Here is a 20,794-nt window from a genome sequence, read left to right as displayed (position 1 = left end):
ATTTTTTCGCTGGATTATATACTAACTAAACAAACACAAGTCTGGTTTGCAGCCTGACTCAGGACTCCTGCATCACAGTGGCATGAAGTTAGTCGTCAGTGGAACAGCTAACTCTAAAGCAAGAGCACCAGGTGCTATCCCTACTCTCCATGTCCAGTTAATTAAATAGAACTGACCCAACAGTGCTGGTTTCTTTTCAAAAACACCCCACTATCTTACAGGATACTTTTTTTTTGAGCTGAGCTTGAATGCAATGACTAAGCCTTTGCACCTTTGAGGAGTATTCTCATTCAAGCCCGAGTTAATAAGCTTTTTGTGGATGAACAAGGTAAATTGGAGTTAGAGTTCTCTGCACAGCCTATAGAGCCACACTTGCATCATCTATTTAATCTGCCCTCTGATTTAGCTTCAGTTCTGCAGTCTAGCCAGATCATGACACCCAACTGCACCGGTCACATGACCATACTCACTTCTGCAGAGTGAACTTTTTCATTGAACAACTGGGAGAGATGGGCACAATGTCTTAGCTCAGTACAAGTTACTTCTTTTCAGGGCCTTTTCCCACTTGCACATGAGATGGGAGGCAGGATTTCTCCAACATGCTGTAGCAAACTGGAACATTAGAAAAAAACCAAAATGCCCTCTCTTGCACCTCTTCCCTGCACCCCTCTCACCTCCCATAACGACACTTATGGTAGAACCCACCATTGCACACAGAAGCTGAGCTTCACACAAATGTCAAGCAGGGCTGACAGATCTGGGAACGGATGTTGCAACAAACCAAAACAGGCACTGGAACAAACAAAGTTCTAATTCCCTTCCACCCCCACCATTGATATAAGATTGCATCTTTCTCTCTACATTTAATACAAATAAGGATGAGAAAATTTAACCACTCTGTGCCCAAAACTCACCACTGCCGATTTTAGCAGCAAGTCTATCATCACACCCTTCTGGTCTTCAGTGCGTGCACCTACATGTTGCCATATGGCGACATAGTGATGCACTACGCCGCCCTGCAGAGACAATGTTCATGGGAGTCTACACACAATGGTTATGTTGCTGTAGCAGCGCAGTCCCTGCTTATAGTGCACCACTATGGCAATGTAGCAGGGAAATCTTCATGTGCGCCGCCTGTACAGGTGCAGTAGGGGCAGTTACTGCGCCGTGTTTTAGTACTTCCAAAAGGAAGCACTAAAATACGGTGATGTGTAGACACACCCAGTAAGTCATATCTTTCAAGTGGGATTGCTACTTTGAAGTCAGTGGAGCCACACCAGTAGCTTCATTTTTATATTGGTTAGCACACTGCCACTAGGTTTTGTATGTGTCGGTGGTATGTACCAGAGGACACTACTTGCATGTGGCATTGCAATCAGTCAACAAGAACAAGAGCCAGTGTTATGAGTCAGGGACCATATCATGAGATTATCTGTTTACACCACACTTCCAAATATCGATCACTTTGTTTACCGTTCTTTTAACCTTTCCTGGCTCTCAATTGAGCAAGGGTCTTCTTTTTCAGACACTCCATAGAGAATAATACCAACATAATTCTTCATCCCAAGAGCCCAAGAAACAAGCAGTGTCAGAATTAGGAAACATGCTGAGACTATATTAAGCTTGTTATGCTTACTAGCAGCCAGAAAGGATTATGCCTTTGTCTAGAAGACTAGAGAGAACCTGGTATCTGACACTCTGAATGACTAAACACTGAACATGTTTAAGAGGACATCCACAGGAATCTCGGGTTACAGCAAGTACTGAAGGTGTGCATTGTCTGGCACCTTGACAAGATAAAATAACCATGCCAACCAAGTATATTTTTATTTATTATAAAGTCATTTATAGCCAAGTAAAATCTGTATACAGTAACTGATGTTTAAAGTGTCTGAGGTAAATGCTTAATACCATTAGTATAAATAAGGAATAAAACCAAAATGGTGTGCTCTAATGTTTAGAGCACACACTTGGCAATGTAAGTTCTGGCCTTTTGTTTGCCTGCCACTCAGGTGCATGGCTGCACAAGACAACTCTGCCATTTACCCAGTTGTCAAATGGAAGAAACACAAGAGCTGTGTTTAAAAGTGCAGTTATAGTCAGAAAACATATGGTCATAATGACACTCACTTAAAAGGACAGTGTTACTTGTAGCTCCCCATTTTCCTCTACTGCTGTATGAAAGACCTGCAACATACAGACTACTTGTCCAGGCAAACAGTGAAAGTGATTACATGGAACGAGCTGGGAAAAAAAGTGCTAACTTCTCATTCACAATCATTTTACGAGTTGCAATTGTGGACACAACATTTTCAGCGGGAAGTATGTCCATACTTGATAGTGTCACTTTGATTCTGTTTTGTACACTAGTGCAAATAATTCAGGCTGGCTTTACAATGGCTTTGGAAAAAGCTAGTTTCCCCAGGAAAAGGTAGATATTGTTAGCTTTAGTACTGTCAATCTTACTAGAGGATGGGAAGCTAGATCAGTGGCTCTCAACTTTTTTTGATTTCAGGCATCCTTGACAGACTCAAGACACTTCTCATTAGACTCAGGGTTCCCTGCCAGAACCAGGCAGGGAAGATTTGTAGCCTGCACTTCTGTCCCACCGCTCTGGTTGAGAATCACTGGACTAGAGTTTAGGCCTAGGCTGCTACAATTTGCATAACTGGTTTAGAGTGCTGCTCCAACAACTGAGGTAAATGTTTACTAATTTAATCCCATCAGCACTGTAGGATGGAACAGCTGTGGCACAACTGGAAGGATTCTGGTCATAAACAAAATCATTCATTTTATTTCGGCTACAAAGACTACAAGCCAGCAACATCAGAACCAGAATGAATCCAGTTCAACTTTCAGAGTCCAAGAAAAAATTGTGGGGGATGGCATTTGGGAAGGGTTCTTTTTTTCTTGCTAATTAACAAAAGTATACTGGATCCAAGACTGTTTAAGACAACCATGGTACTCCTCTTTTGACATCACTTCTGAATATAAACTGCACTTTTGGTGTAGCCTGTCTATCAAGTGTGGTTCCAAGAAACTAGTCCCATTCACTTCAGTGACAGGAATTCTTTGCAAAATTAGGACCTTATTTATAAAGCGCATTGAGATATCTGGGAATAAAGGGGCTGGGTGTAATGGACTAAATTTAAACCAGGCATAAAAAAGGCACAACTTCCATCAGGCTGAATTTGATATAATAAATCTCAAAATTCCAGGATTACCCTCTCTAGCATACAGCTGAGTGGGGTCCCTGTTCTTTTCCAGTGGATTTGAAGAGTCACAAATCACTATTTCCTGGATTTAAAAAATAAATAAATAAAAAAATTCCTTTTCACATTAAAACCAAATCACTTTCATCTTTCAGCAATGTCAGGAAAACCCTGCAAAAAACATTTACTCGTAAATAGACCTGGAATCAAACCCACTCTGAAAGAATCAGGGACAAAACTTGCAGTCCTCAGGCAAAATAACCCTTCTCATTTAAGTCAGTGAAAAGAAGTTTTCACCTGAGGAACTATACAATATATTCGAGGAAGAAACTTTGAAATTTGAGATAACAGCTTGAAGTTAAAAACAGTAGCCTCATTCTATTAAAGATGCATGTGTCTAAAAAAAAGTAAGCAGCAGTATTACAAATCACCCATTTTCATAAATAAATCTATATAGAAAGTAGTAGTCTTCCAGCACCTCTTGGAAGCATGATCATAGAAGACAAAAATTATTAAAATCCTAAATACACCAACATTTGAGCAAGCAGTTTTTTCCAACAAAACCAAGGCATAGTTAATTACTTGGGAGTCTAACACAGACTTTTTAAGTGCCTTTTACTGTCTGTAGCAGAGAATTTATTCAAAATATATTTTTATACAAAAAAGTAGAAAATAATTGCTACTTTGGCTTGGAAGAACAGCAATTGTTCTGACATAATTAGGTGTCTACCAGTTTTTGCCATGGATAGGATCCCTCCCCAATAAACACCCCCCCAATCACACTACTAGCAACAAGTTCTCAAGCAAAAAAAAGTCCAGTGATAATTTCCATTTAGCTTTCTTCTTTTCTTTTTTTAAAAGGTTCCTAAATAGAAACAAGCACTTTTATCTTTTCAGATAACATGTGCTGGCTCAAAGATATTACAGCAGTTATTGCTTTTCTGTACATTTTCTTCCAAAGAAGAATACAGGTAGGGCCTCAGTCCTACTGATGTGGCTCATATCACATCATAAAAAGACTGGTCCTGAAGGGTTAGATAACTCATAGCTGCCACAGCAAATGGTGCTAGGAGTAATTACCTGGCAGCAAAATACGACTTGGGGAGGCCTAGGGAAAAGGGAGGTAGGGAAAGCTTTCACTTCCAGCATCTGTCAGACTTTTAGCAAGCTCAGCACTAGCACTGAAGCAGAGTGCTAACTACTGCATGTCCCAAGTAATTTGTATCTTCCCATGCAACATGTACTGGACAAGCAATACGTTCTAGCAAACACCAACATCAAATGAAGGGAGAAATCAGGCTTCCCAACCCACCCCATTGAACACCAAGACTTAGAATTTAAATTTTCCTGACACATTTACACAGCCACTGTTTCCTTCTGATGTTGAATAATCCAGCAGGAGGAGGGATGAGAAAAGCATGCTCAATATGGCCATGCCTCAACACCCAGCCCTCTACATGTCATAGCATTTCTGGATAACTGGATAGTGCAATGTTTGGTGCTTTCTACTGTGAAAAACTGAAACAGTGCTTCTAAATCTCTCTTTGAAAACAAATAGACAGTACAGGCAATTCATGCATGGGGGAGTTAACATAGCAGAAGCTGAGAAGCAGATTTAAAAAAAAGAAGAAGAGAAAAAGAAAATAGTACAGGTTTTATGCAAAATGACTGCCAGGAGGTGGCATGGTGTCGCCTCTGTGATCCAGCTGATCCTGAAGCCGTGCAAACTCTGCAAGTTCATTCAGTTCTTGGAACTGCCTGTCTGTTTTGTGGCTCACCAGCGACCTATAGAAGTGGACCGCAAATACGATGAAAACTAATCCGAAAGGAACCATGATGGATGTTGAGGCAATGGCTGCTGCCTTTCCAGGGGTCATGGTGTAAGTGGCGTTAGGGACTGGAACAACAGGGTTCTGGAGCGGAAGAAATTTCACCCAACACAGCAGCACCACCTCTGCCAGAAAAAGCAGAGTGCCAATGACTGTGGAGAACGCCCAGGCGAGCTCAATGTGCCGGTGCATGCGCTCATGAGGGGACTCCTTTACAGAGTTGAGGTTATGCACATTGCTCACAGCCTCTATGTTTGGAAGGATGCAGGTACTTATCATGAGGGCAAAAAGATGAACTGCAACAAGCACAGTAGTACACGCACTGAAAGCAATCAAAAGACCTGCAGGGTAGGCAGTATTGGACTCTATCTGCACCTCTACCATAGCCACCTGGAAAGGAAGAAGAAATAAAAATGAGTAAAGGAATATCCGAAAGTGTACAGTATTTGACTATGCACAAGCAGGCTTAAACATTTCCATTTTAGGATAATACAACATTTAACAATACAGTTTCATTCTCACCATTCAAGCTGGGACAATGAAAAACACACTTGTCAACATCATTCACCGGTTCTCATACACAATGCTGCAAAGTCTGGGCTCCAAACACCGCAGCAAAGTCTAAACTGAAAACCAAGAAAGCTTTCCATTTGAAAAGATTCTGTTCATGTTGGCTGCAGTTGAAACATTTAATCATCTGGGGTCTGCGTTGTGAAACGGGACACTCCGTTTAGACAAGTTCTCAGATCTACGTTTTACTGAGCTGTAAAGAGTATCAAAAATAAATGGAACGACTGGCAGTAACCTTGGTGCTTCCAACTCCAAAAGCACTTCAGCAAAAAAGCCAAAAGGGGTGGACACAAATTCCCAAACAACAGAAGCCCTTCACCAAAAAGATTACCTTGCTTCCACTCATATCAGGACTCTCAATTTAAAATTCCTCCGCTTAATCGCAAATGCAGGAGCAAAGGAGGCTCCAAGAAGTACTTGGTGCAACAAAACAGAGGTTAGTCAAATGAAGCACGTTATGAAACGCAGGTTCTTGGATGAGCACGATGAAGAGAGCAAGCTACAGAAGCAAAGACAAAATGGGGCCACAAGTAGCAACAAGACACTTAACATTCACTGCTTTGTCTTAGCTGCATCAAGCTTAGTCTACTTAGATGTCCAGTTTCATGGCATGTCTACACTGAGATATCTGATGACACTACAAATCCCAACAGCTAAAGCACAGGATGCATTAGCCAACCTGTGCTTTTAGACAAACTTGTTTCAACATGCATTCAAGGTCTGCTGCCAAAAATGTTTTTTCAATGAGAGTTTCAAGCACGGTCAGTAAATAATTCCACATGTTACAATACACTTGTGAAAAGAACAGGCGGTCCCTTATCACTTACAGTTTAGTATCCAGTGATATTTGTTTTAAAAAAACCTAAAACACACAACCTACGGTTTTTCAACTGTGAAAAATAAAATTTGGGGGGAAAAACAAGCCCAAGGAAAGGAATACCCACACCTGTCTCTGCAGTCACTCCCTTGGACACCGCATGAAGCACTTTCACCAGGAATAGCTCTTTCAAACACTGTCCTATAGACAAAAAGCATCAACTGGACCACACTGAACTGGAGTTAGATGAAACTGAGTGCAAAGGTAGCTTCTCAATCACAATGCTACCTTCTCTCTGCAGCATTGCTCGTTACTGTCCCAAGGACTTCAGCAGGATGCTGTGGCTTACCCAGCACTGTCAGCAGCCAAGCAGCTACATTCTACCTGTAGAGCCCAAATTCATTCAAAGGATCTTGTTTCTATGCATATCAATCCAATTCCTTTCCTCCATTACCTTACTAGTGCTTGTCTTGAGCTTGACAGCTAAGGTGGCAAATCTATTTAAACCTCAAAAACATCTCTTTACTTAGAAATTGCTCAGATCCTCTATGCTAATACTTTAAACACATTGGAAGCCAGACTCTAAGCCTACTAAAAAGCAAGCTTCATAAGATAGAAAAGACTGGATGCTTTTTAGGAAATCGCGTATTAAGGATCCATTATTTAAATTCCTTTACGCTTGAAGAGGAAGTCTCACATCAGTGAGTTGATATCTCCATGGGATGCTAGTTAAAGCCGTCTCATCTTGAAAGTCAGGCACCAATATTTTATAATTCTAGCCTACCTCTGTTCAAGAGGAGGCTCGTTTCTCCTTCCAAACCCATTTGTCTAAGCATGAACACGAGGAGGAAGAGGAAGGAAATTCTCCTTCCTCTTTTTTGTGTACAATTAGTCAATCCTGAATTGTGAACGTACTGGATCTAACAGCTCCAACACTGTTTCCAAATTGATTTAATACATATTCCCCAGTGCACACAACCTGTTAAGGAACCAGTTTGGGTGAAACAGCATTTAGACTCAGTCTTTTAGCTCTGTATCTGATCCTGCAGAGATGGACTATTAGGACACAATAAACTATAGAGAAGTAGAGAAGTGGGTGACAGGAAAAATAACTTTTCTCCATGGCAGATGTGTTATAACTTTGCCTTCTCCCCATGTTTATGGCATTGGATTCTTTCAAGGATCTCGTTAAAGAAACGCACTATGCCTTGTAACCCAATGTAAATAAATTATACCTTAAGCGCAGGGACGAGCAAAACGTGGCCTGCGGGCCAGATGTGGCCTGACAGACCATCCTATCCGGCCCACGGGGACCCTAAAAAATTCAGAAAATTAATATGCATGTGCCCTCGGCTGCCTGTCATGTGGCCCTTGATGGCTTGCCAAAACTCAATAAGCAGCCCTTTGCCCTAAATGATTGCCTACCCCTGCCTTAGCTTCATCCACAAAGGCAAGACCTGCAGTTTATAGAACAGAGAGGTAGTCAGCACAATTAGTCTGAAACTAGGCAGAAGGCAGGGCAGAGTGGTACCTGCAGTTTAGAGACAGGATACTACTAATGTGGTTGCTTAGTAGAGTAAGTTTTAATTGTGCAGGAAGCCTCTAATTGTATCAGAACATAGGAGATTTCTGTCATGCACCTGTAACGCCATTGAAAGAGGCATGACCAAATAAATCACATAGCAGGAAGGGTGTTATTTTCCTCTCACTCACAATAAATGCCCTACTTAATGAATTACCTTGGATGGTTCCATGTTTTGGTGTTTTTTAGGCACAGGTGTTTCAACTAGGTGTCAAACCACTTTTACAGCTGGTCCAAGTACCACTCTTTTGGTTAGCTTGGACCAACACAACTATCGCCCAGAAAAACTAGCAGAATAGAAACTAGCTCTTTCGGGTGCCAAGCCAGGAAAAGATTAGTCGAGAAGCAGCAGACCAATGGTGGGAGATGATTTCTGCTGGTCTGGAAAGGGAGCATGAGTTGGCACCATTTGGGAAGTGACAGAGGTTGGAAGGGACCTGGGAGCTCAGCCAGCACTTGGGCCACTGGCAGCAGTGCCTTGTGTGGTGGTATTGGTATCAATCCTAAATGCTACAAGCACACTTTTTCCCTGTTAAAGGTTCCTTTAGACACCTTCCCCCTCAAGTCCCATTCTGCAACCATCATGACTGCAACAAAAACATCTTTCCTTGTGACATGTCAGTTTACTGATATACCTGCAAGATCCAATGCATCCCTTGACACGCCCCAAGACTGAAATACAGCTGCTTGACAAAATTAAGGCCTACACTGTCAAAATTTGAGACTGGCCTTTCAAAGCAGCCTACAGGAGGCAGGCAGCCAAATCTTATTAAAATTTGACTGGATTTGGGCACATAACTACTGTTGACTCCCCTGAAAAATCCCCATTTGAATTCTTGATTTGACATGAAGGGAAGACCCTGTCCCATTGTTGCAAACACGGACAGCTTGCCCTGTGGAAGCAGTTGTAAGCCAACTCCAGTTACACTTTAACAGTTCAGAAGTGAGTCCAAATCATTTCCTTGTGTATAATGCTGCATTGTCCCTTACTGCACAGTTTGGCACAGAGTGGCCTAACGAACATTTTCTGCTAACAACATACAGTGTTTTTAAGTGCTCTTGGATAGAAACAACATTATGTGTTTCTGACAATAGCAATCAGCGCTCCAATGCTTGGCAAGGAGTCAGTAACAATTTACTAATAGTAATAACAGTTTCCCCCAGCAACAGAAAAATAAAAAACAGCTTAGAAAGAAGCTGCAGCTGGACATGAGACTGTAAAAGAAGTCTGCGTATCTACTGCAGTTTGGTAGAAACGACTTCCTTGGCCTGCCCCTTGGTTCAGCACCACAAAGGCAACAGTCGGTGAATTAATATTCTGCTTCCCATTTCAGCACCATTTGCAGGTGTTGGAAGGCACAGATCTGTAGGTTAACATCTGGACTCATTCCAGGACAGTACAGGGTTTGAAGTTTCACTACTGATGTGGGGAACATTTTCTTCTGAGAAAAAGACTGGAATAAAGAGCAAGTCAGCCCAGGGAGAATGAGAACTAAATGAAGCCAAAAGCTGGCAGAGTGCAAAACAAAGAATGAGAAAGCAATAGGCTAAAGAAAAACAGGAGCTTTGTACACTCTCCAAACCAAGTAAGAGGCACCCACAAGCAACAAGGGGGATTGCTATTATACATGCACCTCTTTAGGACTTAAAAAGTGAATTTGAAGGGGAAAGATAAAGGTAACCGTGAACATCCACTTGTGTTACAGGAAAACAAGAGAGAGATTAAAGATAAACTGCCATCAGCCCTTCCTTCCTGCAGGGCTGAGTTTTAGAGCAGGGGTCTATACTTCAAGACAGAGGAAACGTAATCTATTTTTGCTCCCATCTGCATGAACAAGGACAGGGACCATTGTTTCAGGAAGGTTTTGGCCAAGTCACACATTTACATCTGGTTCAGAAGTCAGCTAGTCACTTTCTATGGAGAGAGGAAAAGAAACAGAATTTGCTAAGCCATGCATATTTGTATTATTTGAGAACTATTTATAAAGGACTTCCTGCCCCATCCCAAGGCAGCAGCTCCTCTGGGGTAATGGGCCCGACCCATATGGGTCACAACCAATACAGACCCACTCGTGTCTTCTTTCCTTTGTGTTAACATCAAACACCAGCACTAATGCACAGCTAGGTAAAACTCAATGGATTTAACATGCCAAACACACCCTGCAGGAGATGGGAAAAAAAGAGTGTTTGCAGCAACTCAGCCACACTCAAAGCCACGTTATCTTTCAGTTGGCTATAAAAAGATATATATAAATCTGCTGTTTTCGTTTCCCCACCCACCCTTCAGGTTTCACAATGCTTTTTATCAAATACACACAGGCAGCCCCCCAAAACGATTTGGGGACCACACTGTTCTCCAATCAGGGTAAGGTGAAGATCCAGTCCCAGAAGTTTATGGTCAACTTTGCGATGGACTGCTGCAGTAGTGATGTGACAGTACAGCTACAGAACCCGATTCATGTGCCCTGCAGAACTGCACTGGCATAGACCAGATCTCACATCACAGCTGCTCTCCATGGCCTTCAGATCTGTGAATCAGCCAAACGTGAGAAAGAGGAGGAGGGAAGATGTCGTCATCTAAACCAAGAACCACTGATCTAGGCCCCTTGGGACTCTAATCTTGATTGGGTGCAGCTGCAAATTAAATATGGATTATAGAAATACTTTCTTAAATCTTTATTGGTGCAGTTCTGTTTTTAGAAGTCTTGACAGCTGAGGAATGACTTCAGAAGATTGTATTTGACACACTTCAAAAGGGCAAGAGTGGGTTGTTCCTCTTAAACTGCTTGGATGCAAAAGCTTGTATACTAATAGCTAGATGACAACACAGTCGAAGTTTGAATCACCAGTTATATTTAAGAAGCTCATCAATATCATTCAGTAGATAATACCTCCCAGATGCTAGAGAACTGCATACATAAATCAGTAGTCTTGTTACTGTATTGCAGTATAAGTACCTTTATCAAAAAAAATCTTTTTACATTCATGAAGTTATTTCAAGGACTACTAGAACTTAAGAATTTCCCTATAGTATCTGCAACCCAAATACCATAGCATTGCACTAGTTCATAAGAACTTGCCAATTGAACACTGTTTAAAGGGCAGTACTGACTAGCCCGTCTTCAATGCTCAAGCAAAGCAAAATGTAAGAGTACAAATAAGCAACAAGTGGAGGAAGAGTCAGAGAAACGATAATTTAAGTATATAAATTCCCAGGATTTAAAACTAGTGCTATAACCCACCAGCACTGGATTATAAATGCACACGTTTTTTGTCTAGACTATGTTCTTTTAGTAAACAGCTTTAATTGTAGAAGAACAGAATACTCTGCTTATAGTTACTGCACATAGCAAGTAATGCTCCAGCATCCACAATGAGAAGTTGACCACGACCATCTCTGTAACACTGGAAACAAACCACAGCCACATGATGGACAAAGGCAAACGTTATTTCCAAGCTCTTAAGAGGGAACTAGAAACAAAGGAGAGGCAGTAAGCCATCTTTTAAAGCACAGGTGGCCAACCTGTGGCATGAGCAGCCCCCGTGTGGGGCACATGGCAGGTAAGGAAGGGGGCAGGAAGCACAGCAGCAGATGGGGTAGGAAGCAGAAAGCAGGGCAGCCTTACTCACATTGAGTTAAAACTAAACTCTAATTAAAGTTCCCTTCCATGGCTAAACCGTAATGTTGGCAGCCCCTAAAAATCAGCCCTCACACTCACCCGCTGGCTTTAGGCACATATCTTCCCTCTGAAAAAGACCAAGACCTTTAAGATGCCAACAGCACAGACAGAATTTAGCCCCTAAAAGTTTTCACAGAAAACTTTCCAAAAACAAGATGTGGATGCTTAACTGTACAAGAAACATTTTCATGACACGAAAAATTCAAGAAGCCTACAAATGTTTGATTTTTAAATGAAAGGATTTTTTTAAATTAAACTTTTAAATGGTCTTCTCCACTAATAGCAGGATTTGGGGGTCTCACTTAAACAAGGAAGGAACAGAGTCAAGAACTGATTCCCAAAGGCAGCTTATTAACCCCAAAATGTTGACGCTGAGAGGCAATTTCCTGAACGTTCAAACATGATGAATATTCACACAATCATTTCTCACTACGAGAGAGATTCTGCTCATACACCAAACAGTGGGTTTATCCTAAGTTACCAGGGTAATTAGTACTACTTGGCAACTACAGGACATTACACAGTGCAAACACAGAAGTCACACCCTCAGCACAACATAGCAAAGGATTTATTTTGTTTGTCTGAAATGGTCCATACTGCATAGAGTTACAACAAATCCAGGACCTAAGTAGGATCATGCTGCTGGGCTCCTTGTGCAAACAAGCAGTGTCTCCATGGTCTTACAAATTTCCTACCAATTCCAGAGTTGCGAGCCATTTAATCTGTCATACTACCCCCCAGCCCTTTTTAAAAATTTTTTTTTAAGATATGGAAAACAGGTGGTAATGAACAAAAAACCCTGCACCTCCTATCACAGCTAGGACAAAACACCGAGACAAGAAGTTGCAGTGAAAAGCTACTCTGCTGCACCAGAATGCGCAGATGGAAAGAATAACTGCAGTGCTACTAACATTAATTGTTGGCCTGATGCATGTTACCCAGTGAGAAAAAACTCATCTGTGCCACTGCTCTAACACAGTTGCTTGTCAGTCAAATGAATGACAATCTACCAATGGCTCTGAAGAGTTGTATTCTGTTTTTAGCCATTGAAGAACGACAGTGACATTTATTTGACCGTCAGGACACTGTTCTGCACTAGTAACTGTGTTTCGAAACAGCATCCTCATTTTAAGTGCCATTGTTCTAACTACAATATACACCTAAGAAGCTAGAAACATTTTGCTTCTCTTATTCAGTGTAAAAAACAGACCTGTAAGACGCAGATTTAGATGTGATGCATTTTTTGCTGAATGACAGACTATAGAAGTAGTGAATCATAGTATTGTAGACCAGGCTTGTCTAACATATGACCCACGGTGGCCCTCCAAGCTGTTTTCTGAGGCCCAAGGTACTGCAATGGGAACAGAAAGTAAATACTGTATTCATTGCGGGGGGGAGGAGGGGATGATGTGATATTGCTTCCTGTGAGGTCTTTGAATATAGCTTGGCTCACTGGGTGATAAAAAGTTCATGATCCAGCACCACATTCAAAAAGGTTGGACACCCCTGTTGTAGACCATTACGTTAGCTCTCACTTCAAATAACTCTGGCTCCAGGCTGCTATAACAGGGAGCACGCCCACATGAACAAAGAACAAAGGAGAAAAAAAAAAAAGGCATTCTAAAATATATGCAGAAGAAAATAGTAATATTAAATAAACCTTTTCAGGAATGAAGAGAACATTAAAGGGTTCTCTAGATGCTAAGAAACATGGTAAACATCTATGTTTTAATCGATATTTCATATGCCACGATCTTCCTTTCAAAAATAAGATTTGGAGATATTGCAATCTTTGGGGAAAAACATTAGGCAATTAAAAGGGACACAGTCACATGAATCAGTCTTTAAGTTAAAACATTGTGAATTTGTCCTTTAGCCCCATGTTTTTTCCCCCCTTTTCTTTGGGATTTCATTACCATCTGACCCCAGCGCTCTTTCCTGCCCAAGGCAGGGGGTCACACTCGATGATCTACCGAGGTCCCTTCTGACCCTAAAAATCCATGAAATGCAAGGTTCCCTCTCCCCTCCCCTCCCCCTTTAATACCCCTTCCTCCCGGCTGCTGCTGGAAAAAGAGTGTCACACATGAGAAAAAAAACACCTCACGTATTCTCAGTGGTGCCATCAAACACTTCAAAACGGAAGACGAGGAAAAAACAACTGTCTTACCCCCTTTCATTTACGGCAGCCGCTCGCATTACGCAGGGCAAGCGCTAGGAAAAATGCTTCATACACAAGTTGGATTCCCTCCCCCCCATCAGCGGCATGCCTTCATTGCGAAGGCAGAGCCGTTGTTTTGTTTCTAATGAGAGGGCTCCAAGGTTGTCAGAGTTACCAACTGGGTTTCAAAAGGCATTTTATTTCGCTCCCCCTATCCTACGTGAAGCACTGCAACTCACTCGAACCTATCCTGAGGAAACTGCCTCTAATTTAAAAAAAACAAAAGGAGTTAAATAAAGCAGAACACAGCACCGCTGGCTACACGAGCAGGACTCCTCATCGCCAGAGTAGAGCAACGGGACAAGTGGCAGAGGAGCGAGCAAGCAAGATGACAAGGGAGCAGGCTGCCACAGCACCCTGGGGACCTCGAGACCCTTTCCGGGCACCCCCACCCGCCGTATTCGTGGGCAGGACTTAAGAGATGTCGAACAGGAGCGCGGCGTCGCGGGCCACGAAACAATTTTGGGGAGCAAAAATCTGGTTGGTTTCATAAAAGACCTCATGTCTACCACGCGTCCCATCGCAGCCCGACCTGCTGGCTGCAACGGGAGCAATGCTGAGGGCGGCAGAAAGACACGTGAAACCGCCCCGCGCGGTGCTAGGCGCTGCACTGGCCCGGGAGAGCGGGGGGGGGCGCTCACCATGGCGAAGCCCGAGAGCAGCGCGGAGGTACGGCTGGACGCCTTGAGCTTGGCCCGGCTGAGGTAGAGCTTCCGCCAGGACAGCGCCTGCATCGAGTGCTCGCTCAGGCTCATGGGCCCTCCAGCAGCGCCGGCTGCACCGGCCGGACTCGGGGCAGCGGCGGCAACAGCTACCGCGTCATGGCGGCGCCCGGCCCGGCTCTTCGGGCCGTCCGCGGCCTGAGGGCCCGTCTCGTCAGGCGCGGGTCCTCGGCGCTCCACGTCCCCAGCGCCGCGCCTTCTGCTGCGGGAGGCTGCGTTGGCGAGGTGGAGGGGTGCGCGTGCACCTCCTCACACGGGCGCTGCGCCCCCTGAGGGAAGCGCCACCGACGCTCGCCGCCCCTGGCGCTCCCGACGGCGCCGGCGGTCACTGCACTGGTCACTGCTGGACGCTGCCCATGCTGCTGGCAGTGTCTGCGGGTGGTCGCTGCCACCACACCGTCGCCACCGCCTGCGGGAGCTCCCTGCTCCCCACCACCACATCCCCACCACCACCACTGGCTGCAGGCCACCTCCTTCCCCACCACCGCAACACCACCCATACGCCCTCGCCACTGCCACTGGCCCCGCCACAGTGGCCACCTGTGAGAGCTCCCGCTCGCCACCAACAGCCCCCACCGCTGCTGCCTGTGGGCGATGGCCTCGCTGTACCCCGCCAGCTTCCAGGGCACACGTCGCTCATGGGGCCCTGGATGGGCGGGACACCGCTTTTGGGTCGGGTCCAGTCAGGCTGAGAAGCAGCATAGCGCACTGACTACGCTTGTCATGTCATTGTTGCTCAAACTTGCCGTCTTTTTGCACGTGGGTGTATCATTCTCAGCAATGGCCAGTTTTATTCAGGTCTATTCAGATGCTTTAGAATTGGGTAAATGCATGGTTCCTTTCACTCTTTGATACCACAAAATGGAGTCCAAGACGGAGCAGTCACAGAAGGTTTCTGTAGTGTGGTTAAGCAAAACAGTGAAGGTTTGAGTTGTGTATGATCCTGAGTTAAGAATGACCTTGACCTCAATAGACCTGGAGTTGAGAATGTGATCTTACTAACTCCGTGATTCTCAGCTAGGGTGCCAGGACACCCAGGGGGGCTGCAAAATCTTATGAAGGGTGCCGCAAGGTGGGAGGAGATACACAGGCACGTGCAAGCTCAGGCTCTTACCTGCTTGGCCAGTGCCCCACTGTCAGTGCTAGGCCCCGCTACAAGGAGTCAAGCGCTGTAATCATCGTTAGTTCTTTAAATGGGCGCCACTCGATTCACACAAGTTGTGGAGGGGAGCCTTGAGTCTAGTGAGGGGTGCCTTCAGTCTGTTGGCGGTGCCTCGCATCTAAAAAGCCTGAGACCTGCTGTACTAAATGGTGAGTCTCATACAACGGAAACCTCTCATATTGACTTTATTTTTCAGTAGAATCTGGATTTATCTTGTGAATCATTTTTGCACACCCAGAAGTATGTGGCTTTCCAAAGCACCCTCAAAAGTATCTCAAGGCACCCTGGGGTGCCAGAGCACTGTGGTTCAGAATCATTACGATGGTAAAAAAACAGCCATGCTGATTGGTAGGAGTTAGACCTGCCAAGTCCCATTTCTATTTCTGTGACTCACTCTTCGACACTCTCAAATATCTTAGGTCTTATGCTACATTATGCGAACATTAATTTCTCAAAGTAATTTACAGTTTCAGTTAATGTGCAATTAAAGTGTGCTTCCCATGCAGCTAGTGCATTTCACACTTTGTAATGCATTCAAACAGATTGAGGCTCTTTGTTTAATAATAAACAGCTTACATTAATTTTTCAGTGACAGCTCTGATTTGGAGATCTTTAATGGCCATGGCAAGGCTCCAAAACATCACTCTTATTTGGCTGTTTCACTTTATAGTGATTTTGATATAGCAGGTACATCTTCAAAAATACCAGATTTGACTGAGGTGCACTGTATTGTTCTAGAATCTTACTGAGCATTTACATTGTGGATGTGCCTAGAAGCAACCAGGTCGAGGTGCCAAATGTCATATAAACATATAGTAAATGACAACCACTGTCACAGAGAGCTGACATTATATAAAACAGCAAAAAAATTCACAATTCTCCTTGGATGTAGCATTTAATTTCCTGAGATAGCAACAAGTCTACTTCGTCTTATGAGTCTGTTAACTTCTGTACTAATCCAGAATGCATTGGATTTTCAGAGTTCAGTGTGTATAGTCAGTAGATGCATATCTTTTCTGATGAGAGAGAATGGCTTGCAGGCTGGATCCAGTGCAAAACTGAAGGAAGTTTGATATTTTTGTGGAGGCGCCTTTCAAAATGATGCAGGTACTGTACTCCTCAGTTGTTTTTACTGATATTCAAAGTAGTGTATTGGACACACTGAAGTGGGTAATAGTACTACTAAAGTCTTCTAGAGCATTTTGAACATAAAGACCCCTCCATATTTACCCTCTCTGGTAAATCATACTTATTTTAGTTTGTCACAAAGGAAAAAAGTGAGATGCAGAGAAGCAAACTGACAAGGCAGAGAAAGAGGTTGCATAGCACTTCTCAAGCATAGCCAGGAAGAAGATACAGGAAAACTGGGATCTAGTACAAAGCTATGAAGGTACTTCTTGTGTCATGAAGACCTTGTGGATTTGGATAGGCTCTGGGGGGTGGGGACAACTTCTTATTTAAGATACTAGAAATAAATGGGTTTTGCATGACTGTTAGTTGCATTAGATAGAAATGTTACTGCTAGATTAATTTTATTTGTCCTTTTACACTTTTTTTTATTTCCATCCTGATTTGGTAGCATTTTGCAGCACAAAAATCAGTCCCTATGCTTCCAAGTTACATTATCTGGGACCAGTTTAGCGGGACTGTCCCAGCCCTTCATTGTTCTCTGGAAGATAAGCTGCACCTTTGTATGACGAGAGAGTTTTATGTTCCTGTCTGCTGTACACAAACAGCTCTAACAGCACCTGTAAGACTGGGATTTTTCTGTAATTGGGCTCCTTTTTCCCCCAAAAATGTCGCTTTCTTCTCTTGCTGTGGTACATAGTGAATATTTGGTATATACTGAATATGGATTTACTGCTGCTTTCCAAATAAGACATGGCTGCATCTCAGTATTGCTGTGTGTACTTAACTTTACAACCCTTTGAATGAAAGGCTCTGTATATATTCAAAGTATTCATAAAACTGTTCTTTGTTCACTTCTAATTCTGTAAGTAGAAATTTAATTAATGACAGAGACACAGAAAATAAATAAATGTATTGGGACTATTCTGCACAACTGACTGCCAACCCATGAAAAACACTCAAGACTTTAATAAACTACCACATCTTATTTAGGAACACATAAAAATGCTCTATTTTCTACAATCAGATTTTCTGTATTTGAAAACAATGTTGTATTGTAATTTATGAGTCCAATGAAAAATCTGAAATGTAGTAATGATATCTGGAAAGTGAAAATTAATAGCATGGAGGAAAATTGGGTATGATTACAAGCTATGAATGCATCATTAGTTAAGTCTATCCATTGCCCTAATTAGCGCTCCAATACTCTGGCTCTGTGAGCTATAGAAAAACCCAAGATAGGATTGTTCAGATAAACAAAACATCATCTGTTCTTGGTAGAGGTTATGTCAAAAGTGGGCTGCTTAACAAGTTGGATACCCTAGCTGTAGTTTTTTGGATCCTGCTGCTTGTAGGATTGTGTGTGTTTGCTATACAATTTAATGAATGCTTTCCAGGGCCTAAGCAAGATTAAAAGTTGATTAAAAACCGGAGACTTTCCAATAAGCAATCCAGGATGCTTACCTCCTTTGTGATCTCAGGCATACATCAGAGTGCTTTGAACTCTTTGTCGCTCTACTCTGCCCATCTTTTACTTTTTTTGTGTAGCAGGGAAGGTATTGAAAGGGACAAGAAGCCTGTGTTCTGGTGCACTGTACAAGCCCTCTATTTAATTCCCTAGCCAATTAATGCATGTTTGTACATATCACATCCCATCTATGTTTCCAAATCAAAATAGACCTAATAGGCCCTATGCTAGGCCTACAAGGCCCAGCATTAGAGTTTTAAAATAAACTTAGTTTTGCCTCCTGTCAAAAAGCAAAAAAAGGATAAACGTCTTAAAGAGGCATTTGGGAGCTGACCCTAAAGAGTGGAATGCCCCCGTGAGCTGGCCCTGACTCCTGCTAAGAATTAATAGAGATTCACCTTGCTTATTAGTTGGAGTTGTACCTATGGCCTACATTTGACTGAGTTCCAGGATTCCCTCCAGAGGGTGTTGAAGGATGTGTACACACTACTGCAATGATGTACATGCAGTTTTGTGTCAGACTATACTCCCCCCATTTTTCCTAGAACAAGACTCGGTATGGTACAGTTCAGAAAGACATTATAACCCTATAACACTTAATATGCTTATCACTCAATACTTGGTGCAGAAATATGTGTGTTCATATCAGCTTTTCTAAAGCATGTTTACGCAGACATGCAAATTGTCACTTCTGTTTGTTCTAATTTTCACAGAACCATTCTTTTGTTACATTATATGGAAACAACGGAAAGTTTTGCATTCAAGACAATACAGCAGGAGTGACAAATTCAACAGGCAGGTGACAGAGAATTGTCAGCAGTCTGAAGTTGTGATAAACATACAGTCCAATAGCACTCAAGATATGGGACCAAGCTTGCAGTTGTAATATTTGAACTTTCTACACATAAAAGCTTTCATCCACTCTAGTTAGTGTCACATGTTTTACAGTTTCCTACATCAGTGGAATGGTTAAATATCTAGCTTTCCCTCTCTACCCAGGCTAGGATGCCAACAGGTAGACTACAGTCTATGAGGAAACGAAAAGTATTCAAGGATCTGATTTCAGCCTGGCTTGTTCTATCCAACAGGAAATAAATTTGTCTGTGAGCTCAATAAGGGTGAAATTAATCTGTTCCCACACACAGCCTGAGTAAACAGCATGACCACTCTTGTGATTTTATCAGGAGTCTTGCTATATGAAGTGTTTTTCTTAAAGCTCCAGCCACTAGTTTCTGGTGAAGAGGATCTAGCACCTTTGAGGAAAATTAGAATATAAAACAAGGTAAAAAAAAAGCAGAGGATTTTTTAACAGTGTGCTGTAGCCTATCTTCCAAAATAAAATATTAATATATTAACTTTTTTAATATACAGGAATACTGAAATGGATGTACTAGTTGCCAACCAAGGCAGTAGCCTGGCTGACAGCAGCTGGGGCAGTATACCTCAGAGAAAGCCCCTGGTGGATGATTGTGGAATAACCTGTCTGGGGGAAGAGAGGTAGTTAGCCATGTTAGCCTGAAGTTAGGTAGATGGCAGAGCACCGTGGTGTCTTGAAGACCAACTTGGCTCAGCAAGGCATGAGATTTCATATGCTACAATCTATTTTGTCAGATGCATCTGATGAAGTAGGCCGTAGTCTAAGAAAGCTCACATTGCTCTGAATGAGTTAGTCTATAAGGTGCCACCCTACCTTGCCTTCTGCCCAACTTCAGACTAATACAGTTAACTGGCTCTCTCTAACCCCTTTTCAATTATCGATTGACTTATGTCCTGAAGGATGGATGTTTATTTCACTTCTCAATGTAGTTATCCTAACACAAGCATGCATCTTCTCGGCATCGGTAGAAATGTTTAGTTTAAAAACTAAACCGTACAAATCTATTCTGTTGTTTTTCACTTGTTACAGTGGGAAATAGCATAACATCTGGAAGTGTTAAAATCCATAATTGTTGTCTGGGTACAAGATAATGAACAGCCACTTTTCTGATGCTGGAAATCTAGACTTGGACTATGATACTCTTGCAGCATCTTTACTTCCTAAACATTAGTAACATGCATGTTAATATTGTTGGTGTTTGTGTGATGAGTATATTCCTTGTTGTGGTTCCTTTATATGCCAGGAATTCCAGATTATTCTGGTTTGAAAAATAGTTAAGAGAAATCTGGTTTTTTTCTCTGGCTGTAATGGACTTTGTAGCATGGATTGGTTATTTAATGATGAATCTCTTTCTGATGATTCTTAGTAGCAACTGTTCTCAATCCTGCAAGGATTAATATATTTACCTAACTGCAAAATGGGTGTGGTCATCAATTATTAAAAAGTCTTGCTGCAGCTCTGGATTATAAATTTGATTGCTGCTCCAGACTCCTGCCCAAGTCTGCCCCTAGTCTGTACTTACCTGACCA

At 42.6% G+C, this 20,794-nt stretch overlaps 1 protein-coding gene and 1 long non-coding RNA gene across 2 annotated transcripts; both read right to left on the bottom strand.

The window, feature by feature from the left end:
* Positions 1–1,808: 1,808 nt before the first annotated feature.
* On the bottom strand, positions 1,809–16,507 carry LOC109312629. The gene is made up of 3 exons (XR_002101880.1): positions 16,498–16,507; positions 15,081–15,085; positions 1,809–3,053 (listed from the first exon to the last, which is right to left on the bottom strand). It is a non-coding gene; the product is annotated as an uncharacterized LOC109312629 (long non-coding RNA).
* Positions 1,826–14,740, bottom strand: ORAI1 (ORAI calcium release-activated calcium modulator 1). The gene is made up of 2 exons (XM_019538726.1): positions 14,550–14,740; positions 1,826–5,431 (listed from the first exon to the last, which is right to left on the bottom strand). Exons 1-2 carry the CDS (start codon positions 14,661–14,663, stop codon positions 4,868–4,870), a joined length of 678 nt encoding a protein of 225 aa, XP_019394271.1. The 5' UTR covers positions 14,664–14,740; the 3' UTR covers positions 1,826–4,867.
* Positions 16,508–20,794: the final 4,287 nt, after the last annotated feature.

Source organism: Crocodylus porosus, unplaced genomic scaffold, assembly GCF_001723895.1.
Source record: "Crocodylus porosus isolate Cpor-Errol unplaced genomic scaffold, CroPor_comp1, whole genome shotgun sequence".
Taxonomy (NCBI): domain Eukaryota; kingdom Metazoa; phylum Chordata; order Crocodylia; family Crocodylidae; genus Crocodylus; species Crocodylus porosus.
This window is presented reverse-complemented; position numbering and strand designations above follow the sequence as displayed.

Bases quoted from the DNA above. Each gene is read 5' to 3' on its own strand.
- ORAI1 (XM_019538726.1), bottom strand. From the start codon at position 14,663: ATGAGCCTGAGCGAGCACTCGATGCAGGCGCTGTCCTGGCGGAAGCTC. The intron at 5,432-14,549 runs GTGAGCGCCCCC...CTTCCTTTCCAG, and splicing joins TGCTCTCGGGCTTCGCCATG to GTGGCTATGGTAGAGGTGCA.